Here is a 20,883-nt window from a genome sequence, read left to right on the forward strand (position 1 = left end):
AAAACCTACCGATTCCCACGGTTATCTTGACTATACCTCTTCCCACCCCATCTCCTATAAAAATGTTATTCCCTTTTCTGAGTTCCTTCTTCTCTGCCGTATCTATCCCAGGATGAGGCTTTCCTTTCCAAGACCTCAAAGATGTCCTCCTTCTTCAAAGAATGAGGTTTCCCTTCCTCACCATTTGTTGCTGACCTCATCTGCATCTTCTCCATTTTCTGAATGTCCCTTGTTCACCCCATCTTCCCATCTTAATAGCTATAGAGTTCCTCATCCCTACCCATATCTGAAGATGGCGGAAGTTGCAGAGAATGATGTGTTGGATGCGGAGACTTGTGGGTAGTGGGTAAGGATGAGGAACTCTATAGCTATTATCCCCCCTCTACTTTCCATAGATATCGCTCCCTCCGTGATTCCCTTGTCCATCTGTACCTCCCCATTAATCTCCCTCCTGGTACTTAACTCTGCAAGTGGCCAAAGTGCTACACCTGCCCATTCACCTCCTCCCTCATCTCCATTCAGGGTCCCAAACAGTTCTTCCAAGTAAGGCAACACTTCACATATAAATCTGCTGGGCTCATGTCTTATGCCCAGTGCTCCCGATGCAGTTTCCTCTATATTGGTGAGACCTGTCGTAAACTGGGGGACCACTTTGTTAAACACCTCTACTCCTTCTGCCAAAAGTGGAACTTCCTGGTGACCAAACATTTTAATTCCTATTCCCATTCCTACATGTTGGTCCATGGCCCCCTCTTGTACCATGATGAGACCACCCTCAGAGTGAAGTAGCAACGCTTTATATTATGTATGGGTGGCCACAAACCTGACGACATGAATGTCAAATTTTCCTGTCAGTAAAAATCCCACCCCCCACCCCTCTCCTCTTCTCCTATTCCCCACTCCAGCCCCTTACCTCTTCTCAACTGCCTAATACCACTCCCCCCGGGGCCCCTCTTCCTTCCCTTTTCCTATGGTACACTTTCTGATCCTACCAGATTCCTTCCTCTCCAGCCCTTTACATTTCCTACCCACCTGGTTTCACCTATCACCTTCTCACTATCCTCTGTCACCACTCCTCAACCTTTTTATTGTTATCTATCTCCTCTTTTTCTAATCCTAAAGAAGGATCTCATCCTAAAAAGTCCACTGTTCATTCATTTCCATAGATGTTGCCTGATCTGCTGAACTGCTCCAGCATTTTGTGTGTGTTGTTGTGGATTTCCAGCATCTGCAGAATTTTTTTTATGTTTATAATCTTCTGATTTGCCTCCCACAGTAGCCTGGAATACATCTTGTCTGCACTAGGACTTACTCATCTTTAAGCCACTAAGATATCCTATACACCCTCTTTTTCAATGATAATTCATTGTAGAATTCCAACCTTGCATACCCTACCCCTCTCTAAATTCTCCAACTATTTTCTCCATAGTAAATAAATTGCTCTAAATCTTTCATATTAAGGAACACCAATTAATACTCCGCATAATTTGAAATTTTGGTTATTATTTTCCTATTATTTTTATATTTCTCTTTGATTCATTCATATATCTGGTCCTTTATTTTCTACTATTTTAGAAGCTAATAGTATACACACAGCAAAGTGATTACCCTCCCGCCCTTTTTTCCCTAAGCTCCACCACACAGCTTCAGCAGCACCCACACTTTTACATCCTGCTTCCTTACAAGGTACTGTACCCAAAAAATGTTCAGTTACAACTCATGTTCATTTTTAACCACATCTCTGTGATAGCAAAAACCACATATTCCCAAATATTAATCATTGCTCTTACTTAGAGTACTTGTGTTAAAATGATACAATCCAGCCTTGCACTCCTCCTATGTGCCTGGAGACTTACTTTCTATATCAATCGGTTCCTTTCATCCTATAGTATTCCTAGTGCCCCATTCCCCTCTAAATTAGTTTAAACTGTATCCAAAAGCTCAATCAAATCCCCTATAAAGATACAGGAACTACTCAGCTTCACAGGCAACCTTTCTGGCTTGGACAAGTCCCACCTTGCCCAGAAACTATCCCAGTGATCCAGAATCCAAAGCTTGCAGACTTCTCCATGATAGTGTATACCAAATTTCCGCATCAGTGCAGGACTGATGACCCCTTTCTGCTTACTTCACAGTTAAATGCAATTCAGAAGTACATCAATAGTTGACACTCAACACCAGTCAGGAGAAGCAAATCAAAAGACCCCAAGACATTCACTGATCCATAAGCACATTTTATCCAACGCTCGCTTTAAGCTCAGAATGGAAATATGTAACCACATAAGTAATGAATCTAAAAGGTGGCTCACATGCTATAATACATCTGTGTTTCAAATGAACACTAATGGTGTTAGGGTTTCAAGCACACACTCAAAATGCATTAATGCTAAAAAAAAATGCTACTTTAATGCACTATCACATTTTCATTAAAATTGTTTCAAAGTCATAATGCACAATTTATTTTTTCTCAAGAACTAGGCCAGACTGACTAATCACTAAGTCAGTTTTTGCTGTTATAACACTGAACACATTCCAAATTCTTCTTCCTCCACAACATCTATCTAAGTACTCTGGACAACAGCTGCAAATAGATTTTGACAGCAGAGGAAAACTCCAGCAAATGTGACCACATCCACTTTCCTCAAGGCTTCACTAAGCTGCCATGGGGTACTACACTCTTGACTGATCATACCATCCCATGCTTAAGAGGTTGTGACTCTGAATACACAGGGCAGCAATAGACCCTGGATCTCCATGCAATTTCATGGTACACAACAGTGACTACGCATGTAAAAGTACAAGATAATGTCTGTATAGCTAGTTATCATCTCGGCTCACAAAATGTCCTCAGTTTTTGCAATCAACCTCTCCATTACAGTTTCCTTTCTCTCGAAGTGCTTGAATACATTGCTATTATTAAATGCCCATCTTTCCTGTAATTACTCATTTGAATCCTCCCGATTCAGATTAGCATCCCTTACCCACAGCACAGAACTGTCTCTTTTCAAGGCTGCAAATTACAATCTATGCCCCTCCACAGCCTTTGAGTGACTTCGATATTTATACCATACAGCACCAACAATATCCTCACAACCCAGTGGCTGGAAAAATTCGGACTTATTTCTCCCAGTCATAACCAGAGGATCACTTGCTCAGTTCAGGGTGACTGCATGCAATCTCTGAAACCGCTGAACCTTTTCATCTTACAACCAAGCACTATGATCAAGCTTTTGTTGACAATCGAACATCATTTCTTTGCTCCCTTACTTTTTTTTTTACATTTTTAAAGGAGATGAGGAGTTACAAAGTTCTGTGGATGGCATGACCACTTATCATGTGCTCACCTCACCAGATCTAAATAAACAACATTGCTGTCACAAGATACTATTGCAAATTCATTGCTTCCTAACCCAGTATCTTTCACACTTCACAGAAAAGTGACACAAATATCACGATTTTGATCTTCCAGAAGAACCGCAAGCTCTCAGTTCATAATCCTCTATTGACCAAGCATTACTCCTCTGAAATGTTTAAAGACAGCTAATTTCAATATAATTCTAGATTCACATATAGGCAAGCCTGACCTCTACACTGTAGAGCTGCCTATCAGGGAAAGCAAAATCACAAGTACATATTAACTTTAAATGTGATCTAACATGCTTCCTCCTCCCTCAGGCTCAAAGTATGTCAATCATCCGTCTGATCGATAAAATTGTGCTGATCAGTATTTTAGTGGAATTTCCTGTATTTGCTGCAAAGCCCTCGATTATATTACCAAATAAACAGACCACCTTATTTTTCAAAAAGTAAAAAATTAATAGACGGCCTTTTGTGGAAGAGAATGACAGTTCAACAAAACTAGTTTTTTTAAAAAAGGAAAAATTGCTAAATGGCTTGGTTTATATATTAAAGCTCTTGTTCTAGATTCCAACCCAGAGAAAATTTTATGCATTTAACTTACTGACATTCTCTTTTATTTATTAACTTTCTCTCTCTCACTTTTCCCAGCCTTCTCCCATTTTCACTCTTAACACTTGGAGTATGTCTTGATTGGGTACAGTTCCACAGGCAACCAGATGCCTTCCACTCAAATAACTGTCTTGACATTGAACTAGAAACAGCAAGAGCCAGTGGGATATTTAATTATGGGGCAATTCTGCCGTCCATCTTGCCTTTGCCAGATGTCAACACACACATACTTCTCCAGAGGGGAGTCATGGGATACTAATCTAGAAACATGAACAGTATTATTTTCTTGTTCTGTAATCAGATTCCCTGTGCCCAGAAGAGAATGCATTGAGGTTCAATCTTCACAGAATGCTCAGGCTTTTGTCCTCTGCTATGTACATAACAACAGAGGGATCTTTTGCCAATTTTCAAAGGCATATTTTGAATAGCAGGGACACTTCAAATTTTCAGAGACTACTTCTCATATTTGGATGTCAGAGGAAATGCAAACTATATAGCTTTGCACAATACTGAGCTATGAATAGCACAATTTGTTCTTGTTTTACTTCAATATAACAATCAATATACATTAGATGGAGACACCTCTAATTGCTAATGGTTGTAACAGCAAATAACAATCAGCATTTTTTTCAGAATACCAGACCGAACTAATTAGTCATCCCTTTTAAAATAACCACTAATGAGATTTTAAAACATCTTTTATTGAACAACCTTATGTAAGGTCAGACCATGTTTTGTGCTAGCATTAAAAAATCTCTTCAGTAAGATACCTACATAAAAGATTGAATTAGAAATCATTCTCAGCTTGGCTTTTGAGTTGCTTCTAATTTTAAAGAATTAACATGCAAAGACCTCAATAAACAGTGCCTATTACAATGCAACATTTTATTAATCTCTCCCCGAGAAGCTCCAGTCACTCTGCCTCACGCAGAGAGCTGTTATCAGTTCCCAGTTGCACAAAACATACCTTTACTCCATGTCCGATGTCATCCAAGATGGCGTAATCAATGGGTTTTCTGATATACCTGACAGGCCTCTCAGGGTTGGATGGAGCAATAATTTTGTGTGTTCTGGAGGTGTTTTTGTTGGTTGTCAAAATACCTATCTCTCTTCTCGCAACCTTTTCCTTATGAATGTCCACAGTCTGAAATTTGAACATTGACCAAGTTAAAACTTAGGTAAATTTCCAATAAAATTCACAAAAAAAGGTATGGACAACGAAATATCAATATAGCAAACATAACTAAGTGTACCAGTGTCACTAAGCAATCATAAAAGATGCAATTTTATTTTAAAGCATGCTAGTTGAACGCTGCCCAACACCTTTTGAACAGATCCAAAGATATTGAAATACTTCATCAACCCTCTCACTTAAGTGAAGAAAACATTCTGGGTTGTTAAATAAAAATTCCTATTTTTCCCAATAACAATTAATTTTGTCCTGGATTATGTCTTTAGTTTTCTTTTCATGATCTTGTCAGATGGAGAGAGAATCACCTTGGACCAGTTCTGCTTCCTAAATTGTCACCTATGCTTTCAAATTGACCATACTTAAAAAGTACGGATGTATAGTAGAAAGCTGAGTTTGTTACTTTGTGGAATCTTGCCAAACCTATTGATTCAGGAGTGCCTGGCAAAGGCAGCTAGTCCATATTCTGGCAAATATACTAACAGAGTATCGTAAGGCTAGGAGTTCCAGAATAAAGGCTGCAGATGAAGAATTGTCAGCGTTCTTCTAAGAGATGATGTGATGTACTTCAAAGAGAGGAAGCTGCAAATGGTGGCTCTCCAGTGTGTTTGTTGCCCTTGTCAAGTCAAGACTGCAGATTTGAGAGCAGCCTTTGGTTAGTAACTGCAATGGATTTTGCAGACCACATGCAGTAAACCCTGTGTGCTGGTGGCAGAGGGAATGGATAATGCACCACTAGATAACTCAACTCTTACAAATAATGAGAACTGCAAAAAGGTCGTAAGCTGACTGTAAATTCACCCCAATGAATCTGATTTCTACTCCTTTAAAATCCATTACAACTAATCTCATTTTATTGCAAATGCCTTGAATGGTTCCATCCAATTGAAACTGTTGATTAACAGCACTACTCCAGAGATCAAGAAGTCCCAATTGCTAATCTGCCATTAAGTTCGTAGACACAGTCACCAAACTTGTCAGTTAGAAAGTGTAAGTAATTCTGGATTCAAGGAAAACCAGATAGGTATTTCTGTATAATATGCCATGAGTTTAAAAAGTACTGACAGATGCAGTTTATAACCACATTTAATTGTTTATAATAATAGTGATGCCAAGGTAACTTACTGGCTGGGTTTAGATCTGAAAAGATAATGAAGTTGTGCAAGGACAAAAATCAACAGATGTGTCTAGAGATAAAGGTGGAGACGTTGCAGTGTCTTCCATCGATGGTAAGCTGCACTGGAATGGTATCCAGTAGCACTGAATCACACTGGCTGAGTTTGAAGATGAACGTAGGTTCACTGGAAAGTACAAAGATGACGAATGTATGTACAAACATAGGCAGCCTATCAATAGAGGCAAGACAGAGGATAAATGGCATTGAACATCTGGACGCTAGACTTATGAAGACAGAAACCAAATGAAGTCTTAAAGGTACTGAATGACCCAGTTTTCAGGAAGCACCTTACACTGTGGTGTCAGGCTGTTCCTTAATATCTCTGCAGATAGTGAAAGAAGAAATAATAGAATGATTCCCTGAAGAGATGCTACTCTCCAAGGTAAAATAAGTTTGGGGAGGAGTGTAGGAAGAAAAGTAACAGATTCAAGATATTAGGAAAGTTGAGCATGATTTCCATAGTGCAGCCCTCACTGATTTTGACATAATGACCATTTGCTTTTTAGTATTATAAAAATAACTGAAGTTACTGGACTAATGGCAACTTTTTTTTTGCCTATTTCAGAGATACATAATAAAGCCCCTGACTCAGTATTGAAACTAGATAACTACTTTTCCCATTTTTCTCTAGAAGTGTTTAACACCTAGAGCACAGTCTGGATTAGGATCAGGTGACTTCATTCCAACCCCACATTATCACACTCAAGAGACCAGTTTCAAATGAGAATCTTAATACAATCAGATAGGCACAGTTATCTTTCCTTAATTTTGATCCATAGCTCTTTAGAGACTGATCAAGATCAGAGTGCAGGCCAAGCTTTATCATTTCAGTCAACTGTTGCACTGCATCTGGTATCGGCTAATTCAGCAAAATCCAGGGATTGAATTAGTCACCTTTCAGGCCACTGAGTTCAACTGCTTAATTGATAAATCAGGGAGTAATGCACTCACTCTTCCATCTGAGCAGCTGTATAGTCACAAAGCAACCTCAACACTTATTCCATTTAAGTCATTTGATACAAATCTTATCACTGAACGAAAGGTTCAGGATACATTGACTTAGATATTATTTGATACACATTAGTTTAGTTTAGTGGTTGCCCACCTGTCAATCGCGATCCACTGGTCAATCTTTGAGACTTCCCCAGTAGACCCCGAAGAAAATGAAAAATAAATTCACAGATACTGTTGAGAGATAGTTTCCAGGTTGCGGGGTTTTAGTTCCGTTTTTTTCTGCCCAGTGCACATGTGTGTAGCTGCCCCGCCACACACTACACAGTGTACTTCAGTAGTCCCCAACCACTGGCCTGCGAGTAAGCGATATGATTTGGCGATAAGAAACGATATGAGTCAGCTGCATCTTTCCTCATTCCCTGTCACGCCCACTGTTGAACTTGAATGCACGTGAGGTCATTACACACGCGAAGTCATTACCCAAGCGAGGTCATCAGTTGCCTAAACGTAGTGATACCCTTGCACCAGGGATCACTGGTTAGCCTTGGGTAACCAGCCGTCTCACATGGCCGGCAGTAAGTGCCGTTGCTACTAGCCTGGAGCGTGGACAGATGGACACAGTCTCTAAACCTGCTTAGCACACCGAATGTTCATGGGGAACCTGGTGCTAAAATATTCGCAGACGACCTAATTCTGGCCCAGGGTTTTGTAAATAGCAGAGCAGTTACCTCGCTGCGATCTACTGAAACTAACTTCTGTTGGCTGATAGATCCTACCGGGGGGTGGGGGGGGGGCACGCCCGCACCCTGTTGCACTCCTCATTCGGTCAGTCGCTCTCTCCGGACTGCGACCATCGCCCTGACCTCCGGCCCTGACCTTGTCCTCTCACCCTACCCATGACCAGCCGCACCTGGCCAAGGCGTCTGGCGGCAGGCGGGTGGGAGGCTGGAGTTTGGGCCCGGAGGCTGTCTAATGAAGCAATGAAGCACTCAAAACTACTTTGGCACCTTGAGTCCAAGCACCCTGCACTTAAAGACAAACACATTGAACTTTTTCAGCAGAAAAAAACCTGAGCAAGCGAGACAGAAGCTAAGTGCTGAGAGCCACGTAAACTAAATTGCGGAATAGACTGGACATAAGGAAGCTCCTTTGAATATCGCTGTATTCTGGTCGTGTTTAACACCTCCCCCCATCCCCCCTTCAATCGGATGGTCCTTAAGAATATTGTCAATATTAAACCGGTCCGTGGTGCAAAAAAGTGTGGTGACCACTGGTGTACGTACATTATTTCTACTTCTGGGTTGCGGGGTTTTACTTCTGGTCTTTTCTGCCTGGTGTGCATACGTGTGACTAAACGATTTAGTAGGTCGATCTTGCCTTTCACTAAGGCCGAGGTAGGGGATCTTGGGCTTAAAAAGGTTGGTGACCAGTAGTTTAGTTGGTCAGTTTCTGACTTATTTGATTTGGCACAACATTGTGGGCCAAAAGGACCTGTTCCTGTTCTATACTCTTCTATGTTCTATCATCTTCCTCTAATCCCTCTCCACTTTTACATGGTGGATGTCATTTGCTCTATTCTATTAGCCTTAATCTGAGAACAAAATACTGCACATTTTCTTTTCCGATCCATTCTGTTTTCTTTGTTCCCCAAGGTTTTATTCTTGCTTCCTGTCTCTCCTATGGCAAACGCCCCAGTTTTGACTTTACACTATTCAGCTCTTAAAATATTCAACCTCCTCTCCCAACCCTGTACTAGGTTACCCAATTTATCAAAACTCCTTGCCTGATAGTCAGTATTTGATGAGAACTTTCCTCCACCTAAAAAAAATTAGAAAGCCTCTATTAATGTCAATGCAAAGCCACCAGGTACCACTCTCACTCTTTCCCCCAAGGGCAGCTGGCTGATACTGAATACTTCACTTCATAAACATTGTGTCATATTTAGTCCCCAAAATGAGCTTTTAAGCACATGAAGGTCTCTTCCTAAAACTTTCTATTCCCACCTCAATGACATCACCAGCAGCATCTCACCTGTCACTATAATTCTTGCCCTTATATCGCTGCCTCTAGGCTTATATGATCCGTTTGCCCTAACCTTTGTAAATGAAGACACCCAGAAACCACCCACCCACCTCTGTTCCTCTTGTAAAATCTCCAATTATCCTACCATATTTGATGATCTACCCTGGTTAATGGATAAGAAATAAATCAAACTTAAAATACACTGTAACTCTCAAATGTTCCACAGTCTTGCCTTCCCATACCTATAATACTCTTTGTGAGGCATCTGAAATTCTCAACTTGTGGCATTCTGATGACCCCAAATTTAATTACTAAACTTTCAGATGGTCTGAGCATCAGAATTCAGTCCCTTAACCTCTATGTTTCTAGTGTGCCTCAATTAGCTGAAGTTTCATGGAAATAATTAATAAGATATTTAAAAAAAGACAAACTGAGTAACAAATTGTGTATTTAAATGAAAAACAGAACAACTTAGACAATTACCAATAGTACAACAATACTATAAAACTGTGTATTAGTTCCTAGTACAGTTGGCCCTCCTTATCCGCGGGGGATTGGTTCCGGGACTCCACGCAGATACCAAAAAACATGGATGCTCTTATTTAACCTGTCACAGTGCAGTGGTCTTCAGGACCCAGCGGAACCCTGGACTTTATTTAACATGCTCAGTGCGGTGGACATTAGGACCTGGCGGTGCAGCTCCGAATCTGCAGGGTTTCTGTTCACGAAAATAATCATGATCACGATTGAAAATAAGGTGGAAGTAATAAAGCGATCGGAAAGAGGTGAAACACCATTGGTCATTGGAAAAACATTAGGCTACAGTCGGTCAACAATCGGAACAATATTAATGGAGAACATGAAAGGCCCTGCCCCGATGAAAGTTACAATTATTACTAGGCAACGCAGTGGTTTAATTATTGAAATACGTATGTTTCTTAAGTGTTTTATATGCATAGAAAGGTAAAATATGTACTACATACTAAGAAAAACGTTTGACTAACTGACGCTAAATAATACCGGATGTACCTGTTCCGACTTCAAATCCGACTAAAAGACGGACTCAGGAATGGAACTCATTCATAACCCGGGGACTGCCTGTACTTTTAAGTCATTTCTAGATTACTTATAATACCTAATATAACGTAAATGCTATGTTAACAGTTGTTATACTGTATTGTTCAGGGAATAATGACAAGCAAAAATACGGTAGTCTACATGCTCAAACAACGAGTGCTGGAGAGAGAACTTATGGGTTTTCCTGATCCATGGTTGGTTGAATCCGTGGATAAGGAGGGTCGACTGTAGTTATCAAAGGAGGAATTCAACCAATGTACGCAATAAACAAAATCAGTGAAAACAGCTGACTGCCTTCATACAATGTTATCAATGATTGCATCTTCTAAGATTTAATTTTCAATGTAACATTCAAGATGATTGTCGATATCTTCAAATTCTTCATCGTTCCTAACTTGAAGTAGTGAAGTCATCTCATTTTCACTCCCAGCCGTTTCTGGCATGTTTAAGCTTGAAACCACAATGAGCAAAATAGTTTGGAATTGTCTTACTACTTATTTCTTGCCAATTATCAGTGTAACGCCCTGGTTCACATTTTTACTGCTATGCTATAGGTATTTCAATTTAGCAGTTCTGTAAGAGTAGTCTGTTCTGCTTTCAGCCTGTTTGGATTATCATTGAAGATATGGGATGCTGAGGAATGTGTGACATCCAGTTAGAATGATGGAACCGGGAAAAGTTTCTCGAGAACACTGCGGGGGAGAAGTTTTGTGAGGAACACTCTAAGGTTGAGTTTGGTCTTTGTTTGGCAGGAAGATGAAGATGAATATACTCCTTTATAATTATATGCAATGTATAATCTGTTATTTACACAAACCGGGGTTTGGGTGAGCCAGACATCCCAATCCCATGGACTTGGCAGGAACAAAGACATATATACTTTCGACGCATGAAACCTGAGAAAGGTGGGTTTTCACTGTGGAGTCCAGTGGCTGTTAACTAGGGGCTCACGAGCATATTTCCAGAGATGCCCAGTATAAGGGTGTTTCATCAGTGACAAAAATCACTGCTTTTTGAACACAAACTCATGTATCTGATGCTATTTAAAAACTCCTTGCTTAAAAACGTAGTATCTAATGGCGACACAAATGCACACGACTGATACTAGTTAGAACCTGTTCAGCAATGGTCTCCTGGCCCAATTAAGCGGCATAGTGTCCCAAATCAACAAAGGGAATCCTGGCAATTTTCTTGATTAGTTTTTGTTCCTTAAAAGTCATCCCAAACATGCAACTGTTCCGATCAACAAATGGACTAATTAACTGGAATCCACTGTGTTCTTGTATTAGTGATTTCCAATTGGTTATGACTCTTTGATCAGCTACAATATACTTCTAATTGTTAGTGGAATCTGCAATTAATATACTAGTGGAAATATTTCAACATCTTGAGCTTAAGCAGTGATAAAGAAAGCTTCAATCCATGAAGATATATTTTAGATTATCTGAATAATTGCTTCCTTAATAGAAAGAAATTTCACAGACTGTGTACATAACCAGAATGGAAACTAACGAGTGGCTGCTTAATCATGTGGCAAATTAGGGATTTATTTTTCAGAGGAGCTTGAGCTTGTATTGTCAGATTTTCCCCCAACCTGTTAAAATGATAAGTTAAGAAAAAATCATGCCCCAGATTTTAGGAAATGAAGAGAAACGTAGGAAAAATTGGATAAAAGCATTCAATTAAATGCAGAACCTTCCTTCACATGCTTTGCAAGGTTATTCTGTACTTTGTATATACATGTAATGGGTATTTATAACTAGTGACTTAAAAAAATCTGAAGGTGAGTATAATTTCCCAAGGCCAAGTGTTTATATTTACTTCAAATCATTTTCCCTTAAATGAAGCAATAAACAACTCCCTGTGGAACCACTGGATTAGGGAATTTCTCACTAATTTCATTTAGGTGACAGTCTTCTTTCCACTTTAATCTCACCCTGATTAATTTGATTTGCTAATTTCTTGGCGTTGAGATTGGTTTGTAACCACATGCTCAGGTGTCCGCTCTCATCATGTGTGCTCAGTGAGTACTGATGGGCCATTTGACTCAAGAGGTCACCCCAAGGTTTATCCAGACAAGTCTTGTCATTGGGATGATACATATGGTTTAGAGCCTCTTTTTGCAAAATCTCTTCATAGGTGCCTTAGCACTGCACTTCCTGTTATGACCGCCATGATCTACCTCCATAGAAAACACAACAGTAGAATCTATCACTATCCTAGTTCTTGAGGTTACTTCTCTGTCTTCACTGAGTGCAATCATTTTCTGTGCATAATGATGGTACATTATGCTGCAGAATTATTTCTGCAGCACATAAAGGAAAGATTATGTATTCAATGAGTATTTCAAAAACTCGGAGCAAACCAAGATATTTTATATCCAAGCCTAGTCACTACAGGTGTTTGCAGATAGTAAGATCCTTCAAAGCAGCAATTAGATAACTGACAGCAATGTTGGTTAAGGAATAAAGTGCACTAGACAACGAAGATTCCCACCTCAGACAGTGCAACAGTCTCACAATACCTCTATATGTTCACTGAGTGCAGCTGAGAGGCAACCACCATTGACAAGCCTGGGTTAAGCATGGGAAATTTATTTTCCCAAAGGACATTAACCTAGATTTTTTTTAAAAAAGAGAGTACTGTTATTTCATGTATATGGTTGCTTTACTGATATTTTCTTTTTAATTCAATTTGTTCATTTAAATTAGAAATCACATAGTGGAATTCAAATGCTAGTTTTCAGTAGTCAAAATCACTGTTACTTAACTAATCTTGTCACTTCCCAATTTGATCCTTTGCAATAGCCATGAAAGAGAAAACAATCGGGTTAAATTTCTAAAGAAAATATTTTTTCTAGATCTTTGGAGGTTTCAGGTATATATTCCAGAGAATGATTCCAGGAATGAAAGGGTTACTGTATGAGGAATGTATGGCAGCTCTTGGGCTGTATTCCCTGGAGTTCAGGAGGGGGGGGGGGGGGGATCTCATAGAAACATTCCGAATATTAAAAGGCCTGAACAGATTACATATGTCATAGTTATTTCCCATGGTAGGGGAGTCTAGGACAAGAGGGCACAAATTCAGGTTTGAAGGACGTCCATTTAGAACAGAAATGCCGAGAAATTACTTTAGCCAGAGGGTGGTAAATCTGTGGAATTTGTTGCCACAAGCCTACGTGGAGGCCAAGTCACTGGGTGCATTTAAGGCAGAGGTAGATAGGTTCTTGATTGGCCAGGGCATCAAAGGGAATGGGGAGAAGGCAGGGGAGTGGGGATGACTGAAATAATTGGATCAGCCCATGATGGAATGGTGGAGCAGACTCGATGGGCCAAATGGCCCACTTATGCTCCTATATCTTATGGTCTTATATTGTATTTCTCCAAATTAGATTTGGCCCCTTTAGGAAATGACTTCATTGACTTTTGGTAATGAAGCTTATTCTATTCTCACTCTCTATGTAGCATACGAACAATAATTCAATCAGCATAAAGTGAAGCAAAGGCAACATTTTTGAAGGTGTTTGAAAGACAAATTTAAGACAAAATATGGCAAGAGTGCTCAATTAATCAGATAGTATCCGTAAAGAAAAGGTTAAATATTTGGCATCAAAATTGAATGGTACATAGAATATTGTTTCATACATGACTCTTCCTTTACACCATTACGATATATCTATTTATATCAATGGTGTGTTTATCCAACCTCGCTTTAAATGTGCCTTGCTCTTTGCTTCAGCTGTTCATTGTGACTGTAAGTTGTTTGTTTCCAACCTACATAGTGAAACAATGTCCCCAATTAGGTTTTTTTTTGGGGGGGGGGGGTGAGGGAGGGAGAAATTTTCTACACTATTGTATTGCTTCATAATATTACAGATCTTTATTTAGTCACACTAAAACATCTCATGATTCATTTTTGCACTTTCTGCACTATGTTTATTTCATTTGTAACATAAAGATCACAACTCTGCACAACTGCCTAGCTGAGATTCAACAACATTCAATGTTTCTGGCTTAGAGTTTGGTTCCTCCAGAATTGCATTCCCGTGCTTAGTTAGTTTTTTGTTAAAATGTTATTAACCTGAATCTAACTTCTGATATGTTGGATCTTTTTGCTTCTCCATTCCATTCATTATCTTAACAGCTGGCAGTTTGTCGTCCTTCTCACAAAAATGGCACACTTCTTACAAGGTCCTTACTGAATTAATCAGCTTAAAGATCAATTTTGTCCATTTATTCATGTCGTCTTGAATTTTTTTAACCACTTTTCTTGGGCTGTTTTAAGCCATCTCTTCAAATGAGTGTTAGTAATATGGATTAGCAACCCATTAAGCAAGAACTTATTCAGTCAAGATAGCCATTGTTGGCATTTGTGATGCCTTTTGTACATATTGTGTATTGCTTAATTACCTGTCAAATGGCCATAGATTCTCTCTGAGGACAGCAATTCAGATATTTTGCTTGTGCTTAACACTGGGATCTGAACAATGTACCGGTTCTGATGGCATAATTTCCTTGAGTAGTAACATCCACATAACTAAAAACAATGTAAAAATTTGCAGGGATTGGTTAACTGCACCTCAGTGCAGGAAGAATTTATGGGTTGGTTTGACAGATTTGTTAAGTATTTAACTGACTATTTGATTATGCTTTGAGCTGCCCTCAATATCTAGCACTTGCCAGATCAGATTCTGATTTATTATCACTGACTAAGATTTTGTGAAATTTGTTGTTTTGGCTACATCATTCTTTCAGTGACTTTATCCTTGAATTGATCTGTTTTGTTATGTTGCATAGTCTGAATGTCATTACTTGTATGTTGAAATGATGAAATAGTCAGGCAGATTGAACCCAGCTTAAGTAAAAGCACCATTCATCTTAGCTGTGTTTTTCACCCAGAGCATATTATGCCTTTTTATTTGATACCCAATCTCTCACTTCAACCACAACTTGTAATTTTGTATTATTTTAACAATGTGTCCCAGTGCACTTGTGGAAGTGATCACATGAAGGAATAAAATCAGAAAAGGCTGAAAATTCTCAACGGGTTAGTCAGCATACGTCTCATGATGAACCTTCAGGTGCGAGATTAATATTGTCAATGCATGCATGGATCCCTTCAGGATCATCAACCTGAAGGGATGAGTAGAGTTAAGTATTTTCAGTACTTTTTGATTTAATACAGACTGTCATTGTCTATTGTGTTTTTCCTTTATAAAATATATGGGAAGATTGTTGATTGCTTAAGTAGAGTCCTTAAAAGAAAGAAAGATAGATCCAGAAGCAGAGGGGTTAGGGCGTGAATTCCAATGCTCAGACCATTTGAAACTTTGGCAATTAAATTTGGAATAATCAGAATGCCTCAAGTTCAGGATTTCAGATGCCTCACAAAGAGTATTATAGGTATTGGAAGAGGCAAGACTGCAAAACATTAGTAAGTAACAGTAAGTTTTAAGATTGATTTATTTCTTATCCATTAACTAGGGCAAGAGCTGAATATTGTTAATCGGGACATGGAAACGGAGGCTGTTGCCAAAGGGGTTTCGTGTTATTAAGAAATAAGAGAGAGGGGAAGCAAGGACAAAACCTTGCTGAACAAAGGAAACAAGAATGGATAGGACAAGAAAATGTACAGTACTTTGTTCTATGATTAAGGCTAATAGAATGGAGGAAATGAGATCCACCCAACTGTAAAAAGGTAGAGAGGGTTTGGAGGAGGATTTCAGAACATAGAACAGTACAAAACAGAAACAAGTCCTTCGGCCCACAATGTTGTGCCGAGCCAAATAAATTAGACATCGGGTGGCCAAGATTATAATGCTATTTGTGATTTTATTTTGTATAGTGCAAAGTGAAAAATGGGAGAGTTTGGCGTAACCATACCATTACTTTATCTCCCTCCGAATGTCCCAAAACACAATGTCACAAAGTAATTAAGTGTTTTCAAAATGTGGCAACTGCTGAACTGTTAAAAAAATAGATATCCAATGCTGCTTCATTATGACAAGATAATTTCATTTAGTAAGGTTGTTTGAGTGATAAATTGGCAGAACATAGGGATAATAATCCTTTCTTTGAAACTGTGTCATAGGATTTTTACATCTGTGAAAGGAGACAGAGCTTTAGTATAAAGACAAATCCCCAAAAAATGGCATCTCAGTACTGCATGGAAATACCAGTTTAGAATCTTACATTATGAACTGTTTGGTCTAATAATCCAATCAGAGGCAAATGTCCTTTTCGAAAGTCGATAACTTGATTGAGAAGTCCCTCAGCAAAATTTCATTGCTTTGTGTTTGAGCATATCATACAGAACGTACCCTGAACCTTTGTCTCAGTGTTAAGATTTGTATGAAATGACTTAAATGGAGTGAGTGTAGAGGTTAACACGAGGAAATCTGCAGATGCTGGAAATTCAAGCAACACACACAAAATGCTGGTGGAACGCAGCAGGCCAGGCAGCATCTATAAGAGGAAGCACTGTCGACGTTTTGGGCTGAGACCTTTCGTCAGGACGAGACCCGGGTTTCATCCTGACGAAGGGTCTCGGCCTGAAACGTCGACAGCGCTTCTCCCTATATGGAAGATATCTGTAACTATTTCATTGTCTTAAGATTCACATCTGAAACTGGTCTCTACTGTGATACTGTGGAGTTGGATGAAGCCTGATAATAATTCAAACTGTGCTCTAGGTGTTAAAACGCTTTCAGGGAAAATGAGAAATGCTGGTTACTTAATTTCAATATTCAGGAAGGGGCTTTATTAGGTGTACTTGTAACAGGCAAAAAAGTTACTGTTAATCCAGTAACTTCAGTTAATTGGATAATGCTAAAAAGCAGCCCGACACCATATTCAAAGGCACTTCCTTAAAGCTAGGATCATTCATAACCTTCATTTGTTTGTCTTCAGTAAATCCACAATGTCCAGATGTTCAATGATGCCTATCCTCAGTCCTGTATTAAACCAGTCTCCAATCAACCTTCACCTCTGAATGACCCCATTCTTCTCCTCTATTGATTGGCTGCCTATGTTTTTTTTTAAATTTTTTAAATTAGTTTTTCCAAAACATTTTACAAAATTAAAAACCCCAAATCCCAATGAGGAGCATTAATACAGAGCAAGGTTAAGCATACAATAACAATATGCTACAGAGGAAGAGAATTTAACAAAAAAAAGCACCTAAATTAAAGACAAGTGAGCTTAGTGTCCTCCCCAAGCCCCACAACACAAGAAAAAAAAAACAACAACTCCAGACCAACCACCACACAGTATAAAGTGTATAAGTCCGGACAGTCAAACTCCCAGACTGTGAATACACTTAGCAACAGAGGATAATAATGCCTACTACCAGAAAAAAAAGGGAGCTGAAAGCAAGGGACCGAAAAGAAAAAAAAACCCTAGTCAAGAGGAAGGTTATGAAAGTATTCGATAAAAGGCCCCCAGATCTTATGGAACTTTAAATCCAAATTGAGAACTGAATAATGAATTTTTTCGAGGTCCAAGCAGGCCATAATGTCGTTAAGCCATTGCGCATGAGTGGGCGGGGCAACATCTCTCCATCTAAGGAGGATCAAGCATCTCGCCAGGAGAGAGGCAAAGGATAGTATTCGGCATTTGGTCGGAACCAGACATAAATCTGTCTCGCCCCAAAAACCGAACAGAGCAATTAAGGGGTTAGGTTCTAGGTGCTGATTCAGAATACCCGATAGTGTAGTGAAGACATCTTTCCAGAATTTCTCCAAGCTAGGACAGAGCCAGTACATATGGATGAGAGAGGCCACGCCCCTCTTGCATTTATCACAGAGCGGACTAATGCCAGGGTAGAATCGAGATAGTTTAGATTTAGACATATGGGCTCTATGAACAATCTTAAACTGTAAGAGACAATGGCGAGCACAAAGAGAGGTTGAGTTAACCGATTTGAGAACTGAGTCCCAGCTCTCCTCGGATAAGGAGATATTTAAATCCTGCTCCCAGGCCATTTTAATTTTATCCACAGGGGCCCGTCGTAAGGCTGCTAGTTTATCTTGGATAATTGAAATTAAACCTTTACCTAGTGGATTAATGGAAAGAAATAGGTCCATAGCATTTTTCGCAGGCATTTCAGGAAAGTTAGGAATTAAAGGAGCAGTAAAGTGTCAGATTTGGAGATATCTGAAAAAGTGAGCGTTAGGCAGGTTGAACTTAACAGACAGCTGTTGAAAAGAAGCGAAGCGGTTATCAATGAAGAGATCTTCAAAATGTCTAATGCCCTTCCTGTACCAAACATGGAATGCTGAATCGAACGTGGTAGGTAAAAAAAGGTGATTATGTGCGACAGGGCTAGAAATGGAAAACCCCTGGAAACCATAGCATTTCCTGAACTGAGCCCATATACGCAAAGTGTGTCTAACCAGAGGATTAGCTATTGATCTGGGCAGACTGCTAGGGAGTGCAGAGCCAAGAAGTGCAGATATAGATAACTCTTTAGTGGAGCTCAACTCCATTGCCACCCAGTTAGGGCACTCGGGTTGACCGTGGAAGAAAGACCAGAAGGCAGCACAACGTATATTAGCTGCCCAGTAATATAAGCGAAAGTTAGGTAAAGCCATGCCACCCTCTTTTTTAGATTTTTGGAGGTGGATTTTATTAATTCTAGAGCGCTTATTCTGCCACAGATATGACAAAATAATAGAGTCTAAGGAATCAAAAAAAGATTTAGGAATAAAAATTGGGATAGATTGAAATAAGTATAAGAATTTGGGGAGAACATACATTTTGACAACATTGATACGACCTACCAAGGACATAGATAGAGGTGACCATTGTACCAGATTCTGTTTTGTAGCATATGAAAGATTGACAAAGTTTTCACGAAAGAGATCTTTAAACTTCCTTGTGACTGTAATTCCAAGATAAGTAAATTGATTATGGACTACTTTAAAAGGGAGATCACGAAATATTAGTTCTTGTGCTTCTTTATTAATTGGGAAAAGTTCACTCTTATGTAAGTTGAGTTTATAGCCAGAGATCTGGCTAAACTGGTCAAGAAGTGAAAACATTAGAGGTAAGGATGTAGACGGATATGAGAGAAAGAGTAGTAGGTCATCAGCATAGAGAGAGACTTTATGCTCAACACCCCCTCTCCAAATCCCGGTCAGTTCAGGACATTTTCGAAATGCTATCGCCAGAGGTTCTATAGCCAAATCAAAGAGAAAGGGACTTAAGGGGCATCCCTGACGGGTGCCACGTTTGAGATTGAATACTTGGGATTTCTGAAAGTTAGTTAGCACAGAAGCAGTAGGACACAGGTACAGCAATTGGATCCAAGAGATGAAACTTTGGCCGAGGTCAAATTTTTCTAAGACTGCAAAAAGGTAGTTCCACTCTATACGGTCAAATGCTTTCTCCGCATCAAGGGAGATAACACATTCAGGAGTCCCAGTTGGAACTGAGTATAAAATATAAAATAGACGCCAAATGTTAAAAAAAGGGAGACGGTTTTTAATAAAGCCTGTTTGGTCATCAGAGATAATGGAGGGAATAATGGTTTCTAATCTATGAGCCAACACTTTAGCTAAGATCTTTACATCAACATTGAGCAGAGAGATCGGCCTGTACGAGGAACACTCTGTTGGGTCTTTGCCCTTTTTTAAAAGAAGAATAATAGATGCCTCATTGAAAGAGGGTGGCAATTTGCCGTAGTTAAACGAGTCAGATAATACTGAAAGTAACTGAGGAGAAAGAAGTGAGGAGAATGATTTATAAAATTCCACAGGGAACCCATCAGGTCCAGGAGATTTCCCTGAGGACAGTGCAGAAATTGCAAAAGATATTTCTTCTAGTGATATAGACGCATTAAGTTTGGCTTTGAAATCAGATGAAAGTGAGGGGATATTCAGATTCTGTAAAAATTGATCCACAGAGATATTGTCATTCAGGGATTCAGAGGAATAAAGCCGAGAATAAAAATTTTTAAATGCGTCATTAATTTCTAAATGATCCTATGTAAAGTCTCCGTTCTCCTTCCGGATCTTTGTAATATGTTGTTTGGCTTTAGAACGCCTCAGCTGATTGGCTAGGAATTTACCAGACTTATCCCCATGAATGTAAAAACGGCTCTTGCTTTCGAGAAGTTGGCGTTCGACAGGTTGAGTGGACAGAAGGTTAAATTTAGTTTGGAGTTCAACGCGCTTCTTGTATAATTCAGGGTTCTTAGTTTGGGCATATAATTGATCCACATCTTTAATCTGGTTAATGAGGTCTGCTCGATCTGCACGGGATCTTCTATTGAGATTTACTGTGTAAGAGATTATTTGACCCCTCAAATATGCTTTCATGGCATCCCAGACAATCTGGGATGGCACTTCAGGTGATGTATTAGTGTTAAAATAGAAGGTTATCTGGTCTTTAATAAATTTTACGAAATCATCATCCGATAATAAAGTTGAATCGAACCGCCAGTGTTTGTTCCTCTGAGGGAGACCGGGAAAGTTCAGAGAGAGGGTAATTGGGGC

General features: G+C 39.4%; 1 protein-coding gene across 13 annotated transcripts in view; it reads right to left on the reverse strand.

The window, feature by feature from the left end:
- abi2a (abl-interactor 2a) overlaps positions 1 to 20,883 on the reverse strand; it is a 163,290-nt gene that overhangs the window by 50,128 nt on the left and 92,279 nt on the right. For all 13 annotated transcript variants that reach the window (XM_073046692.1, XM_073046695.1, XM_073046696.1 and 10 more), the window contains exon 3: positions 4,937 to 5,113. In XM_073046692.1, the coding sequence (XP_072902793.1) occupies positions 4,937 to 5,113 (177 nt within the window). The remainder of the gene's footprint in view (positions 1 to 4,936; positions 5,114 to 20,883) is intronic.

The sequence above is a fragment of the Hemitrygon akajei genome, chromosome 5, assembly GCF_048418815.1.
Source record: "Hemitrygon akajei chromosome 5, sHemAka1.3, whole genome shotgun sequence".
In the NCBI taxonomy this organism is placed as follows: Eukaryota; Metazoa; Chordata; class Chondrichthyes; order Myliobatiformes; family Dasyatidae; genus Hemitrygon; species Hemitrygon akajei.